General features: G+C 49.3%; 2 protein-coding genes across 10 annotated transcripts in view; one reads left to right on the top strand and one right to left on the bottom strand.

Annotated features, from left to right (window-relative positions):
- ADA (adenosine deaminase) overlaps positions 1-1,367 on the top strand; it is a 32,743-nt gene extending 31,376 nt beyond the window's left edge. For 2 of the 4 annotated variants that reach the window (XR_004052633.1, XM_030914546.1), the window contains exons 10-11: positions 489-591; positions 1,039-1,367. Coding sequence is in view for 3 of the 4 variants with exons in the window: in XM_030914546.1 (XP_030770406.1) it covers positions 489-591; positions 1,039-1,052 (117 nt within the window). In the remaining variant the exon portion in view is untranslated. The other 2 variants (XM_010384270.1, XM_030914547.1) reach the window with 2 other exon arrangements.
- Positions 1,368-1,848: 481 nt separating this feature from the next.
- PKIG (cAMP-dependent protein kinase inhibitor gamma) overlaps positions 1,849-15,431 on the bottom strand; it is a 94,779-nt gene continuing 81,196 nt past the window's right edge. For all 6 annotated transcript variants that reach the window (XR_004052635.1, XR_004052636.1, XR_004052637.1 and 3 more), the window contains 2 exons: positions 6,323-6,496; positions 1,849-2,601 (listed from right to left, as the gene is read on the bottom strand). Coding sequence is in view for 3 of the 6 variants with exons in the window: in XM_010384271.2 (XP_010382573.1) it covers positions 2,522-2,601; positions 6,323-6,473 (231 nt within the window). In the remaining 3 variants the exon portion in view is untranslated. The remainder of the gene's footprint in view (positions 2,602-6,322; positions 6,497-15,431) is intronic.

Below are 15,431 nucleotides of genomic sequence, written 5' to 3'. Positions count from 1 at the left end.
CCAACCTAGACACTTTCCACAGAGAGGACTCTTTGTGTTGACGACCTGACCTAGGACTAGGTTTTTGATCCTTTGCTTGGGTTGAGTGCCTTTAAAGAATCCAGTGAAAGCTATCAACCCTCTCCCCAGAAAGGTGTGTGCAGCTATGAAGTCTTGCGCGCTCTCTTCAGGTTGTTCTTAAATCCCAAGCTGAATGAGTCCATTCCTGCAGGTGTCTGCGGGGTGTCTCTGGCCCCCTACATGCTACCCTGTCTCTCAAAGTTTTCTCCAACTTCCTTCTCACAGCCCTTTATCATGTAATGACACATTAAGAACACAACCTCATGGTCTCTGCTCTGGCACTTGCTGCCGTGTGACAGTGGACAAATCCCTCCCCCTCTAAGCGTATCTGCCCATGTTCAGTGAAGAGGATGGACTATCACTACATTGCTAAGAGCTGCCTTCTTTGTTTCCTGGTTCCATATCGTCTGCCATTCTGGCCTTTCCAGAACATCAATGCAGCCAAATCTAGTTTCCTCCCAGAAGATGAGAAGAGGGAGCTTCTCGACCTGCTCTATAAAGCCTATGGGATGCCACCTTCAGCCTCTGCAGGTAGGTTCCTGTCTGGGTTTCTGGGCGGTTACCCCATCCTGGCTCCAGCCTGGCTTTCTGTGGGACTTCTAGCAAGATGCCCTTCCATTCTTGGGCAGCGCCGAGAATGTGTGATGACTCCCTGGTTCCTGGGCCCTGGCTGGGAGCAGCGTCTCATTAGATTGGCTTGTTTTCTACATAACTTCTTGAGAGGCTGTTCTAAGGGGAGACTTTCTGAAGTCCAGTCCCAAAGGTCTGGGCAGTTTGGGACATCTCCATGGCTGCCCAAAGCCAAGGGCAGGGAGTGAGGCCCAGGCCTGTTCTGCTCCTTTCTATGTGGTCTTGGCAAGGCATCTTCTTGACATCATAGGAAGGAGTTCCTTTCTCGTTCTGGTGTTCTGTGATTTTTACAACATCCTGGGTACTACAAGTTGTCTGATCTTTCTGCTTCTCTGAACCAACGAGCAGGGCAGCACCTCTGAGGACGCCACCCCTCCAAGCCTTCGCCCTGTGGAGTCACCCCAACTCTGTGGGGCTGAGCAACATTTTTACATTTATTCCTTCCAAGAAGACCATGATCTCAATCGTCAGTTCCTGATGCTCCTGAAGCCTGTGTGTCCATTTCTGCACACACGTATACCTCGGCATGGCCATATCACTTCTCTGATTGTGTGCCCTGGCCAGGGACCAGCGCCCTTGCACATGGGCATGGTTGAATCTGAAACCCTCCTTCTGTGGTAACTTGTACTGAAAATCTGGTGCTCAATAAAGAAGCCCATGGCTGGTGGCATGCAGCAGGTGGCATGTAATTTGGTGGTCTTGGGCGGGCCGATATGGGCAGGGTGAGCATGGAGGGAGCCGGGTCAGCCTGCTCAGCAGCAGGGCCTGAGTCCAGGGTCAGCTGTGAATGCGAGGCCAGAGATCCCAATGCTATGGGCCGAGAGGGGTCCAGAGACTGTCCTCCTTCCAGAAGAAATAAGGCTTCTCTGGTTGTCTGCTCAAACATTCCCTGAACTCTCAGCCCCCTCCTAATTCTAGGTTTTAAGGAGTAGACCTTCCTTTTGGGTTCCTGAAGCTGGTGGCTGGGGTGAGAGCGGATGAGATGGAAGAGGGCTCATCAGACACTGGCCTTGGAGGGCGCTGGCCTCTGCGGAATGCCAGCATCTTCTCAGAACCGTATGCTCTGGGAACCTGGGGCAGGTCTGGCTAATTGTGGACTTGGGGAAAATAAGGCCCAGCCCGTTTTTGCTGCGTTAAGGAGAAATAATCTTAAGCCAGTCACACAAATCATCAGCATTTATTTCCTGGGTCCTAGGTGTCACTTATCCTGGTGGAAAGGGTAGAGGTGGTCAGATCATTTTGAGCCAAAATCCCTTCCCTAAAAATGGATCTGTGGAGCTCCATGAGGGAACCTCAGAGTGCACAATGAGAGTTTAGCTAAAATGGCTTAAAAAATGTGAATTGATTGTCAGCTCTCTCCGTCTCTGCTGAAAAAAGGTTTAAAATTTTTACAAAGTTTAAAAGTGTTTTCTAAAAAAGGGACAAGCAGGTCTTGACCCAGAAGATTGGGCTGGAGAGGAGGTGTTGGTGTTGGGACAGGGTTCCTGCTCGGGCCGCTCGCAAGAGGAGCGTTCCTGCGTGGGCTGCTCACTGCAGGGCAGGGCCCCGCCCAAGTCCCGGCGCCAGCTCAATAAATAACATCTTGTGGTTACAGTGTCTTGAAAGTGTACCTGGGCACGGTGAGAAGGTGGTGGGAATGTGGAGCCTGTGGGTGTGGGCAGAGGGCTTTCCCGGAGTGGAGGCCACAGAGGCCTCTGGGGAGCCTTCTCAGTCTGGCCTGGTTTATCTGGGACATGGGGCTCAGAGAAGAGGCTGCTGGGCCAGTGCCAGGGTTCCCCCTCTGGGAGGGGACAGAAGGTCTCTCGTCCAGCCTTCTTGGACAAGGTCAGACTCAAGATGAGGTGGTCCCATCGCTGCTCTGGGGCTGGTTGCCAGCTTCCTTGTCTGGGGCGCTTCCCTCCGCCTGTCCTTCTGGAGAGGAGAAAAAGAGGTTTTTCTTGGGCACATATACACAAAGTAAAGCACAGAGGGAGGTGTGAAAGGGCCCAGCCAAACTGATAGCAGTGGATATGCCCTGGGGAACAAGACAAACTGGATTGAGGTGGTGGTGGCCAACGGGACTTCAGCCTGGTCTGTAACATCCTTTTACATGGAACTGCACATGGTGTTAGTATAATTAAGAGTCAATTAAGGGCCATTATGGATGGGTGCTTAAAGCATCAAGTGAAGGGCTCTTGAAGGTCGTTGTATTTGTGCAGGTTCCCCAGAGGGAGAGGCCAGATGTGAAGTCCCCAGTGTGTCACAGGTGCTCAGCAAATGGCAGCTGTATTTTTCTTTTTTTGGGGGGATGGGGTCTTGTTCTGTCACCCAGGCTGGAGTGCAATGGCACCATCTCAGCTCACTGCAACCCCCACCTCCCAGGTTCAAGCAGTTCTCTTGCCTCAGCCTCCCAAGTAGCTGGGATTACAGGCGCCCACCACCATGTCTGGCTAATTTTTGTATTTTTAGTAGAGACAGGGTTTCACCATGTTGGCCAGGCTGGTCTCAAACTCCTGACCTCAGGTGATCCGCCTGCCTCGGCCTCCTAAAGTGCTGGGATTATAGGTGTGAGCCACTGTGCCCGGCCAATGTTTTTCTAAGACAGTAAAAAGCACTGCACCAGGCCAGCTCAGGGAGTGCCAGGGTGTGGCCTGCATCAGGGCCTGTGGGCGCCAACCATGCAGCATGGGATATGTGTTGTGCCTCCTCCTCAACTCCATCCTGCCAGACATCTTGGTGGGGTGAGGGGCAGCAGCAGGCTCACAGAGATGGAGCACCTCACCCAGGGAGTCAGGCTACACGCCAGGTCTCCTCACTTTCAGCTTCCCTTGAGCCCCTCTGTGCAAGGTGGGACAGGCAGCCCCCGCCACCAACTGTACCAGCAGTGCAGGGTAAGGGGGGTGCCAAACTCACGCCCAGGCCCCAGTCTCCATGCCTTCCTCCTCAGGCTGCATGATAAACAGGTGTCTTTTCGTAAGGTGCCCCACGTGGGGCCTGGCATGTGGGCAGAGCTCAATAGGTGGTACATTCTTAAACCCCAGTGACACTGTGCGATGTCACTATGTGCCCTACAAGCTCACCGAGGGCCTGAGTTCAAATCCAGCCCAACCAAACCACACCTTTTTATCCTTCAGGCTAAGCCTTTCACAGAACCAGGAGAACCACCACTCTATAGCAAGCTCCAGGGTCTGCAGATGGACGGGCACTTTCTTGTGCAATGCACACAGTAACATGGAGGTGTAACTAGGGTCATGATATGCACGAGAAAACCGAGGCCCAGTGACGTGAGCTGATTTGCCTGGATCAAGGGTGGAGAGCCCTGCCTGCCACCAAGGCTAGTACCCCTTCTACCAAATTTAACCTCTTCCAATAAGCAGCATTCCTGAAGGTTTATAGAGGCCTGACATCAGCACTACTTCCTGTGCCCCTGCAGCAAGCTAGGAAGTGGGTGGTAGCTTGGGACCCTATCCCGAGCAAGCTGCCTAGAAAGCCTGCTCTTATTCCCAGCGGGGTGGTGCCTGGAACTCTGTACTCCCCCTGCCTTGGGGAGTCTGCTGGACTGGGCCTGGCCCACAGCCCCACCTGTGGAAACAGAACTGCTCACTGTGGGCTTCCTGGAAGGTTCCTTGGCCAGTCACTCTTGCCTGGACACCACCGTGTTTTCGTTTCTTTCAGGGAGCACTGTTCTTTCCTCAGGTCTTTAAATGTCAGTCACCCTGGCAGGTGAATGTCACGTAGCCAGAGGACCCACACTTTAGGGAATCTGAGTCAGGGAAAACGGGTGTTAGGAGGGCCTGGGCACATGGGCCAGCAGCTACAACTGCTAAGGGAGAGAGAGACAGAACAGAGCTCACCAGAGCTGAGGGTGAGGATACAGAAGCCTTGAGAGAGAGCCCAGGGCAGAGTGCCCAGTGTGGCAGCTGTACATCCTGGTCATTCAGTTGGTCAATGAACAGCCATTGATTTGGCACCTCCATCATGTGCCAAACGCCACCAGGCACCGAGGGCACAAAACACAGAGCCTGTGCAGGAGAAGCTCAGTCTAGAGCAGGACCATGATGCTCAGTGGGCTCGTGGAGGCAGCAGGGAGAAGAGGTGCCTCCCCCGACTGGGAGGGGCACTGCAGTCAGGGAAGGCTTCTCAGCTGAGCAGATGCCTGGGTCTCTAAGAATGAAGAGAACCCAGCCAGGCAAGGCGAGAAGCAAACAGAGGTGCAGGGTGTGAAGGCCCACAGGGGCTTCTGAGTAATCAAAGTACTTTACTACAGCTGGCGAGGGGATGAGCGTTGAGGCTGGCGAGGAGCAGGGTGAGCCTGTGGAAGTTCTGCCTGGGCCACGTGACAGAGGAGGATGAACAGATCATGGGACAGGGAAGGCTTGTGGGGTGGGGTTCCGTCGACAGGGTGCCGGGGGCTCTCTCTAAAGGCGGCCAGATTCTATGTTAACTCCCTGGATGGCCCGGAGCAAGCCCTCCAACTTCTCTGGGCCTCAGTCTGTCCATCTATAACATGAGAGGGCCGGGTCCATGCCCCCGCAAAGTCTTCTCTGTTCTGTACTTTTAATTCACTTTTGGCCAGTGAGAGGCAAGAAGACTAGGGCTACCCAGGGAGGGGCAGGACTGTGGCCCTCCAAGGACAGCCCATGGGGAGACAGATGTAGCCCGACGGCTGTGCTGCACACACGGCCTCTGTGGTGCTGTGAGAACAGGAGGGAAAGGCCTCAGCCGTGCAGGGGTCGGGGAAGCTTCCCAAGGAAATTCCCAGGCTGACCATGGACTTGAGCCAAGGGGTTCTCTGGGGGGATGGAGGGGGTGGGGGGGTTCCAGCCAGTACTTGGGTGGGTGGATGCTGTGTCCTTTTGTCATTGGGTCTGTGGTTCCCAAGCACCTGCTGTGTGCCAAACAGAACGCAAGGCCTCTGCCCTCCTGGCACTCACATTTAGACCCATGAGACCTTGTCAGAGAGTGATGAGGGTCATGTGATTGGGGAAGGGTGATCTAGCAGTCAGAGAAGGCCCCTTGGAGAGGCTTGACTAGAAACAGACCAAAGGTAGATGTGGCTGGAGGGTGGCAGGGAGAGGAGTGGCATCGAGTGAGACTTGGGCAGGGTCTGGCCTACAGCAGGACTGCCCCAGGGCAATGTGACAAGCTTAGCTTCACTCAGTGAAGCCACTGGGGGATTTTTTTTTGGCAGAAGCATAATGGGCAGAATGGTTTAAACGAGGTCTGCTGGCTGCTGCATAGCGCTGAACAGGAAGGGAGGAGATGGGTGTAGGGAGCCCAGGGAAGCCGGCCGCTATAGTCAGCCAGGTGAGAGCTGTGAGTGGCCAAAGCCAGGTATGACTGTGGTGATAGCGAGAGATGGAGGGACCTGGGATGTATCTTGGAGGAGAACTGACAAGACTTATGGGTGGATTGGGGGGCAGGAGGACAGGAAGAGCCCTGGATGCCCAGCCAGAAGAGTCCTTGGGGCCTGAGATTCAAACATCTTCCAACCTAGAGACTGCTGGACTCTGCCACTGCCCATGCGGCAGGGCTGATTTAAATGCGGTTTCTTCTCTAAGAAAGTGTGGGCAGTCTAGGACTTGGAGGCCAGCCTGGGGCCCGGCAGAGAGCCTCTGACATGCAGGAGTGCTGAGGACCTGCTGGCTCTAACCTGCCCCCTCGAGTGCCAGCTCGCCCATGTCTCCAGCCAGCTTCCTCACGCTCACAGCTTCCGAGTCTCCCTGGATGTCAGGGACCGCATTCCGACGGCCTGTCCGGTCACAGGAGATGAAGTCTGAGTAGGAGGACTCGACCTCCATCATGCCTGTCGCATTGCTCCTCAGGCCTGTGGGGACAGGAGGCAAGGGGGCAGAGGTAAGTCCAGATGCATTCTGCAGAGAGGACAGCTCCAGTTCCCCAGCACTGTGGTTTCTGTCAAAATGACAGTTATTGCCTCTTATTGAAAACAAAGCAAAAAGCACAGGAAAGTACAAAGAATAAAACAAGTCACCCATAATTCCATACCCAGACAACCACCATCAACATTTTAAAGAACATGGGCTCAGACTTTTCTTTAAATAAACGTATTGACAAACATGTACACACATTTATCAATACCACATGCCAGGCACCGGTTATATACTGCAGATACCACCATGAACAAATTGGCCGTGGTCCCTGGCCTCACAGAGCCTACCATCTACCACAGGTGGCATAAAGTCACCTCATACCTAAGTCATAGCCTTGGTGCTCAGGGCTTCAAGGGAGAATGCAGGATGCTGGAGTGATCACTAGGACCTGATCAAGGCTGGGGGTCACAAAGTGACATTTTACCTGAGAACCGACGATGATGAGGCGTCATGTAGATGGAGAGTGAGGGGAACAGCATTACAGAGAGGGGAACAGCACGTGTGAAGGCTCTGAAGGAGGGAGGCATGGGGGCTTGGAAGGACAGAAAGAGCCAGTAGGCAGGAGTATGGCGGAAGAGGGACAATGACACTGAGGACACTGCTGAGGTAGGCAGGAGCCAGACCACATCTGGAACGTGGTTCCTGAGGGGCTTTAGGCCAGGTCATGAAGGAGAGCAGTCATGCGTTTTCAAAGATGACTCTGGTGTCTGGGCAGAGCAGTGTCGGGAAGGGGCAAGTTAGGAGGCTCCTGCAAAGTTCAGGTGCTGAGATGGTGGGTGGAGGAGGGTGGCAGTGGGAAGGATTCTAGATGTAACTTGGAAATCAAACCAAGAAGAAGTAGTGTTGGACTGACAGGTAATTTAGGTTTCTGGTGTGAATAAGTAGGTGGACAGAAGTATGGTTTGCTGACATGTGGAAGAACAAAGGAGGAATATTTGGGGGCACAAAGTCCTATTTGGCATATCTGGTAACTTTGAGATGCCTGTGAGCCCTCCAAGGGGAGAGGTAGTGTAAGTACATGGAACCAGGAAGCTGGAGCTCAGAAGAGAGGTGGAGTGGAGAGGAAAGATATGAAATTAGTAGTTCTTACTACAGAGATAGCAGTTCACAGCCCTGGTGCTTGGTGACACAGTCTAGAGAGAGAAGAGAAGAGCGCCACATATATAAAGAAGAGCCACATACATTTAGAAATGATTTGGGACCATACCTTATGTTGTTATGTAGTCTACTCTTTGGGACGCTTTAGAACATGTCACTAAGGCTCCCTCCACATGAATTTTGTGCCAGCATACTTGGATGGGCCATGATTTACTCTAGGATGAGGCCTCCAGAAATGAACACAGAGGTACTTCCCAGTTTTCTACCGCCACACACAGCACTGGGCCTTTGTGAAAGTTTCTGTGCCCATCCCTAATTATTTCCTGAGAGTATATCTCTAGAAGCAGAATTGCTGGGCTAAAGGGAAGGGTGAAAGAATTTTTAGATTTTTGACACATTTCCTAGGTGCCTTCCCAAATGGCATAGTGGTATTTATAATGACAAAAAAAATTGGCAGAAAGACTTATAAAGTCAGCACTGTTTTTATTTATATTCCCACCAGTAGCACACAAGATTGTCCATTTATGTACTCTTGGCAACAAGAAGTACTGCTACTATATTAACAAAAGGTTAATTTGCGAAGGGGATACTAGTATCTCTCATTGAGCACCTATGGTTTTCTGAAGGCAATTAGATAGCAGTCATTGCATGGACTCTGGCTACCTCGCAGACCTGAATTAGTAAGTGGGAGGGGTGGTCTAAGCACTGGCCTGACTTTAGGAGTTCATAGTCCAGTGGGATGGGCCCACCCAGCAAATCCTAGTTCTAGACCCACTCTGGCAAATGCCCAATGTTTTCTATAGTGTGAGGATGTTTACTGCACCTGGTCAGTAATAGCAGCCTATAGGAAACCACCCAAATGTCCACCAGGAGGTTAGGCATTGCATGAATTATGAAGTATTTATTAAAAAAAAATGTGCCATACAGCCACTATGGAAAACAGTATGGAGGGTTCCTGAGAAAATTAAAAACAGTACCATATGACCAAACAATCCCACTACTAGGTATACATCCAAAGAACTGCCATTAGTATGTCAAGAAGACATCTGACCTCCTATGTTTACTGCAGCACTATTTATAATAGCTAAGATATGGAATCAACCCAAATGTCCAACATGACTGAATGGATACAGAAAATGTATATATCCACAAAGGAATACTATTCAGCCATAAAAAAAAAAAATGAAATCTTGTTATTTGGGACAACATGGATAAACCTGGAGGACATAATGTGAAGTGAAATAAGCCAGACACAGAGAGACAAATACTGCATGATTTTACACATACGTGGAATCTTAAAAAACAAAAGTTGATATTGGCTGGGTGCGGTGGCTCACGCCTGTAATCTCAGCACTTTGGGAGGCTGAGGCAGGTGGATCAGGGGTCAGGATATCGAGACCATCCTGGCCTAACACGGTGAAACCCCCGTCTCTACTAAAAATACAAAAAAAAAAAAAAAAAAAATTAACTGGGTGTGGTGGCGGGCGCCGGTAGTCCCAGCTACTTGGGAGGCTGAGGCAGAAGAATGGCGAACCCAGGAGGCGGAGCTCGCAGTGAGCCGAGATCGTGCCACTGCACTCTAACCTGGGCGACAGAGCAAAACTGTCAAAAAAAAAAAAAGGTCGATATCATAGGAGAGAATAGAACAATGATTACCAGAGACTAGGGAGGGGAGAGGAGAGGAAAGGATGGAAAGCTGGTCCACGGGTACATAGTTACACTTAGATAGGAGCAGTAAGTTCCTGTTCTGCTGCACAGTAAGGTGATGGTTAACAATAAGGCATTCTAGGCTGGGCGCGGTGGCTCATGCCTATAATCCCAGCACTTTGGGAGGCCGAGGCAGGTAGATCACCTGAGGTCAGGAGTTTGAGGCTAGCCTGGCCAACATGGTGAACCCTCACCTCTACTAAAAATACAAAATTAGCCGGATGTGGTGGCACACGCCTGTAGTCCCAGTCACTCTGGAGGCTGAGACAGGAGAATTGCTTGAACCCATGAGGCAGAGATTGCCGTGAGCTGAGATCACGCCACTGCATTCCACGCTGGGCAAGACAGAGCGAGACTCCGTCTCAAAAAAAAAAAAAAAGGCATTCTATATTACGAAATAACTAGAGAGACTTTTGAATATTCTCATCAGAAATAAATAAATGCATGAGATGATGGATATGCTAACTGCCCTGATTTGATTATTATACAACATATATGTATCAAAACATCAAGTTGTACCCCACAAATATATACAATGACATGTCAATAAAAAAAAATAATAAAGTAAGAAATGTGCCAGATGGGCCTGTACTGACATAGGACAACGTCTGAGATAAAGTGGCAACTGAAAAACAGAGGTTGCAAAACAACACGTAAAATAAAACCCAGTTCCTGTGGGGAAAGATAGCAGACATATGAAAAAAAAATCTGAAAAAACATGTATCAACCCTGTCAACTGTGGTTCTTTGTGAGTAAGGGGAACTTTCGTTTTCTAAGTCTATATTTTTTCAATGGTTGAAGTTTTCATAAACCCAAATTATTGTGCAATGCTTTTAGAAGGTTGCTGACATCGGCAGAAGTGCCCAGAAGGCACCCAGGGTGGGACTGAGCCAGTAAGTGCTGCAAGGGTGTGTGTGTGTGTGTGTGTGTGTGTGTGTGTGTGTGTGTGTGTGTGAAAGAGAGAGAGAGAGAGAGAGAGAGAGAGAGAGAGAGAGAGAGAGAGAGAGAGAGAGAGAGAGAGAGAGAGAGAGGATCACTATGGAGGGCTGGGCCCACATCCCCCACAACACCTAGCTCAGAAGAAACTTAGCTAAAGAATGAATTAGGGGCCCTCAAAGATCAGACAGGTGAGACAGGGAGGTGGGAGGTGTCCTATGGTAGAAAAAGCAAAGAGTGAGATGCGTGACCTTAAACCCAAGCTTTGCCACCTAACCCTGGGCAAGACCCTGCCTTTCTTCGGGCCTTCGTTTCCCCTGTGTAAAACAGAGGAGGGCCAGGATACTGTCCACGGCAATTCCCCCCGGCTGCAGCAGATGGCGCGCCCTGCCTATCTTCCTAGCAGCCTTGCGCACTGCCCTAGTCACGTTCTGGCTCCTCCTTGGCTAACAGAATTCCCGGAAGTTCCAGAAGTGGCTCTTTCTGCAGGTCACGAAGGTTCACTCCTGCCCTCTCCCTCTGGGGAAACCACTCAGTGCTTAAGGACAGGGAAATGGCTTATGATAACAGTAATAACAGAGGATAAAAATGATGCCGAAAATTCCTACAATAACGAAAGCTATTATGGCCCAGGTGCCTGTGTTTTCACACACATCACGCACGCAGTGGCCACAGCTGCCCTCTGAGGCGAGTGAGGCCGGTATAAGCCACAGCTCAGAAGGGCCTCAGCCCCACCTGAAACCTGCTGCTCTGGAAAGGGACAAACCCCAAGCAGGCCACACTGGCTCCCGGAGCCTCCGAGTCCTCGGCTCTTCCTCAGTTAGAATGTCAGCTCCACGGGAACAGGAATTTGGTCTGGATTTTTCCCATGTCCAGCTGAAACCTAATCCTGGCAGCTGAGCCAACAGGCTCTGGCTGCTCCATTTCCTGATTCTCATCCAGCACCTGGTAAAGAGCAGGCGCTCCATGCACACTCGCTGGATTTCACTCTCTGAAGGAGAGGGAGTTTGTACCTATCCCTCTTCTCCCCCGCTGTCCACCCCTCCTCTGTGGGGAGGAGCAGCAGTTCCTTCTTGGGACTGTTGAGAAGGGCCTCCGTGCACCGTGAAGTGCTGTGCAGGTGTTCCTGTACTAGGACCTGACACCATGGGATGGAGTTACAGGCTCCATCTGAAAGGCCAGCTTTCTGTTGGAATGGCTCCTGGGGCTTTGATCTCACAATGCCATCTGATGTTACAAGCTGCCCAGTGCAGGACACTGGCCCTCAGTACACGGAGACAGCAAATGCCACACTCAAAGACCAATCCTAGAAAACATCAACTAGGCCAACATGCTCTGGCTACCGTATACCCTCAGGGAACAGCAACTCCAAAGATGGCTCTGGAGAGCTCTCCAATCCAAAGCACAAACATATAATTTAATTTTTCTCCCACATTTATATTTGTCACTCACCCTCTCATCTTTAAAGACAACAGCAAATGGGGAAATAAAGAATCCTCAGAGTTGGAAATCATGTCAGAAAATGGTCATTCTCAAACCCTGTTAATGAGTGTAAACTTCCAAGACCTCCTTGGGCAGTGACTTGACAGTGTGTATCCAGAAACCTCATCTTTTTACATATCTTTGAGCTACTAAATCAGTTTATAATAATCTATTCTAAGAAAATAATCCAAGATCTACATGAAGATAGATGTACACAAATGTTCATCATAGTATTAGTATTATTTTTTTTTTTTTGAGGCAGGGTCTCGCTGTGTCACGCAGGCTGGACTGCAGTGGTACAATCATGGCTCATTGCAGCCTCAACTTCCTGGACTCAAGCGATCCTGTTGCCTCAGCCTCCTGAGCAGCTGGGACTATACCATGCCTGGCTCATTTTTTTTCAGAGATGGGAATCTCATTATGTTAACCAAGGTGGTCTCAAACTCCTGGGCTCAAACTCCTGGGCTCAAGTTATCCTCTTGCCTCGGACTTCCAAAATGTTGGGATTACAGGCCCGAGTCACTGTGCCTGGCCCACAGTACTATTTGTAATAGCAGGAAACTAAAGACACCAAAATGAGTTCCTAAATGGATGTGTCAAATGTCCTAAACGGACAATGGAGAATTATTAATATACACATACTTAACTAATTTATATCTAAATGAAATACCATTCAGGCATTAAAATGATGTTTGTGAATATTTTTTTTTTTTTTTTTTTTTGAGACGGAGTCTCGCTCTGTCGCCCAGGCTGGAGTGCAGTGGCCGGTTCTCAGCTCACTGCAAGCTCCGCCTCCCGGGTTCCCGCCATTCTCCTGCCTCAGCCTCCCGAGTAGCTGGGACTACAGGCGCCCACCACCTCGACCGGCTAGTTTTTTGTATTTTTAGTAGAGACGGGGTTTCACCATGTTAGCCAGGATGGTCTCGATCTCCTGACCTCGTGATCCACCCGTCTCGGCCTCCCAAAGTGCTGGGATTACAGGCTTGAGCCACCGCGCCCGGCCCTTTTAAAGACATGGCAAAATGTTCACATATAGTTAAATGAAAAAGAATTATCAGTGATATAATTACATACATTAATATTTTTGTAAGTGATTTTAAAATCCATTATATTTCCTTTTTTATAGTGAACACATTCACTTAGTCTTAAAATTACTTAATTTTAGATTATGTGTAAATGTGGTCCAAAACTCAAAAGGTCCAAAAGGACAGAGATAAGACCTTAGTCTCCCTCCCATCCGATCCAGACACCCTTCCCAAGGCAAGCACGTTTTGGTGTCCTTCTAGACAAAATCTATGCAATATACATGTTCCCTCTTTTTCTCCTTCCCTTCCTTTTTCCTTTATTTAAAACAAAATTTTATTTTCCATCTTGCATTTTTTTCATTTAAAAATGTGTCTTGGCTTTGGGAGGCCGAGGCGAATGGATCGCTTGAGGTCAGGAGTTCAAGACCAGCCTGGCCAACATGGTGAAACCCCATTTCTACTAAAAATACAAAAATTAGCTGGGTGTGGTGGTGCACACCTGTAGTCCTAGCTACTCAGGAGGCTGAGGCAGGAGAATTGCTTGAACCCAGGAGGCAGAGGCTGCAGTGAGCTGCAACTGTGCCACTGCACTCCAGCCTGGGTGACAAAGTGAGACTCTATTTTAAAAAAAATTATATATATATATATATATATATACACACACACACACACACACACACCTTGGAAACAACTGTAGATCACTCTGAAGCCACTGCAGCACTGATTACATCAACACACTGAAAACCCAAAGTAATAACTAAATTGTTCCTTTTATTGTCCACATGATACTCTGCTGTCTCACTGTTGTAGACTGATTTAATTATGTCCCTATTGATGGACCTGAGGGTTGTTTCCATAAAAGTGGAATTGCCACCTCAAAGGATCTGTGACTTTTTTATTATAATAGGCACTGCCAAATTCTCCCCACAGAAGTTAGTTCCTGTCTCTCAGTCCATTTTGTGCTGCTACAACAAAATATCTGAGCCTCAGTAATTTCTTTTTTTTTCTTTTTTTTTTGAGATGGAGTCTCACTCTGTCGCCCGGGCTGGAGTGCGGTGGCGCAATCTCTGCTCTCTGCAAGCTCCGCCCCCTGGGTTCACGCCATTCTCCTGCCTCAGCCTCCAGAGTAGCTGGGACTATAGGCGCCCGCCACCCCGCCCGGCTAATTTTTTGTATATTTAGTAGAGACGGTGTTTCACCGTGTTAGCCAGGATGGTCTCGATCTCCTGATCTCGTGATCCGCCCGCCTCGGCCTCCCAAAGTGCTGGGATTACAGGTATGAGCCACCGTGCCCGGCCGAGTCTCAGTAATTTTTAAAGAACAGAAATTTATTTCACAGTTCTGGAGGCTGGGAAGTCCAAGATCAAGGTGCCAGCCTGTGGTGAGGCCTGCTCTCTGCTTCCAAGAGGGCACCTTAAACACTGTGTTCTCAACAGGGCAACTGGCAGAAAGGCAAAAAGGGGCAAACTCACTCCCTCAAGCCCATTTATTTGTTATTTATTTATTTGATGGAGTCGCGTTCTGTTGCCCATGCTGGAATGCAGTGGCATGGTCACTGCAACCTCCTCCTCCTGGATTCAAGGGATTCTCCTGCCTCAGCCTCCCAAGTAGCTGGGATTACAGGTGTGCACCACCACACTCAGCTAATTTTTGTATTTTTAGGAGAGATGAGGTTTCATCATGTTGGCCAGGCTGGTCTTGAACTCCTGACCTCGGGTGATCCGGCGGCCTCAGCCTCCCAAAGTGCCGGGATTACAAGCATGAGCCACCGTGCCTGGCCTCAAGCCCTTGTATAAAAGGTGCCTAATCCCATTCACAAAGAAGGAGACCTCGTGACCTCATCACCTCTTAAAGGCCCTACCTCTTAATACTATCACATTGGTATTTTGGAGGGAACACATTCAAACCATAGCAGTTCCCAGTAGGTATATCAGATGAGCACTTTGCTTCACCACAGTCTTCTTAATGCTGTTTTGTTCCTAATCTAAAAAGTGGTTTTAAAACCAGTGCCTGATTGTTTTAGTTCCCACTGCTCCTAGGAGTGAACCTGAGCATCTTCCCACATGCATCTCCTTTTCTGTTTACTGTTTCTTCAAATCCTTTTGCCCACTTCTAATGGATTTTAGGTCTTTTTCTTACTGATTTGTAGGAGTTCTTAATACATTAAGGCAATTAGTCTTTTGTCTAATTAGGAGCTACTAGTATTTTTTACTTGTCATTTGTACTTTGACTTTATTTTCGGCACTTCTCCCCACACACATATTTTTTATATTCATTAGTAAAATTGATCTTTATTTTATGGTTTCTGGGCTTTGGAACATAATTAGAAATGTCTTCCCCACTTTAAGATTAGTAAAGAAATCCCCTTGTTTATTTCTGGTACTTTGTTTTTTGAGACAGGGTCTGGAGTCGCCCAGGCTGGAGTGCAGTGGTGCCAGCTTAGCTCACAGCAACCTTGAACTCCTGGGCTCAAGGGATCCTCCCAGCTTAGCTTCCTGAGTAGCTGGGACTACAGGTGCATGCTAACGTGCCCAGCCAATTCCTTTTTTTTTTTTTTCTTTTAAGAGATGGGGTCTCACCATGTTGCCCAGGCTGGTTCTGAACTCCTGGGCTCAAGTGATAC

The sequence above is a fragment of the Rhinopithecus roxellana genome, chromosome 13 (genome assembly GCF_007565055.1).
Source record: "Rhinopithecus roxellana isolate Shanxi Qingling chromosome 13, ASM756505v1, whole genome shotgun sequence".
Taxonomy (NCBI): Eukaryota; Metazoa; Chordata; class Mammalia; order Primates; family Cercopithecidae; genus Rhinopithecus; species Rhinopithecus roxellana.
The sequence above is the reverse complement of the archived record's forward strand: the minus strand, read 5'-3'. Positions and strand labels throughout refer to the sequence as shown.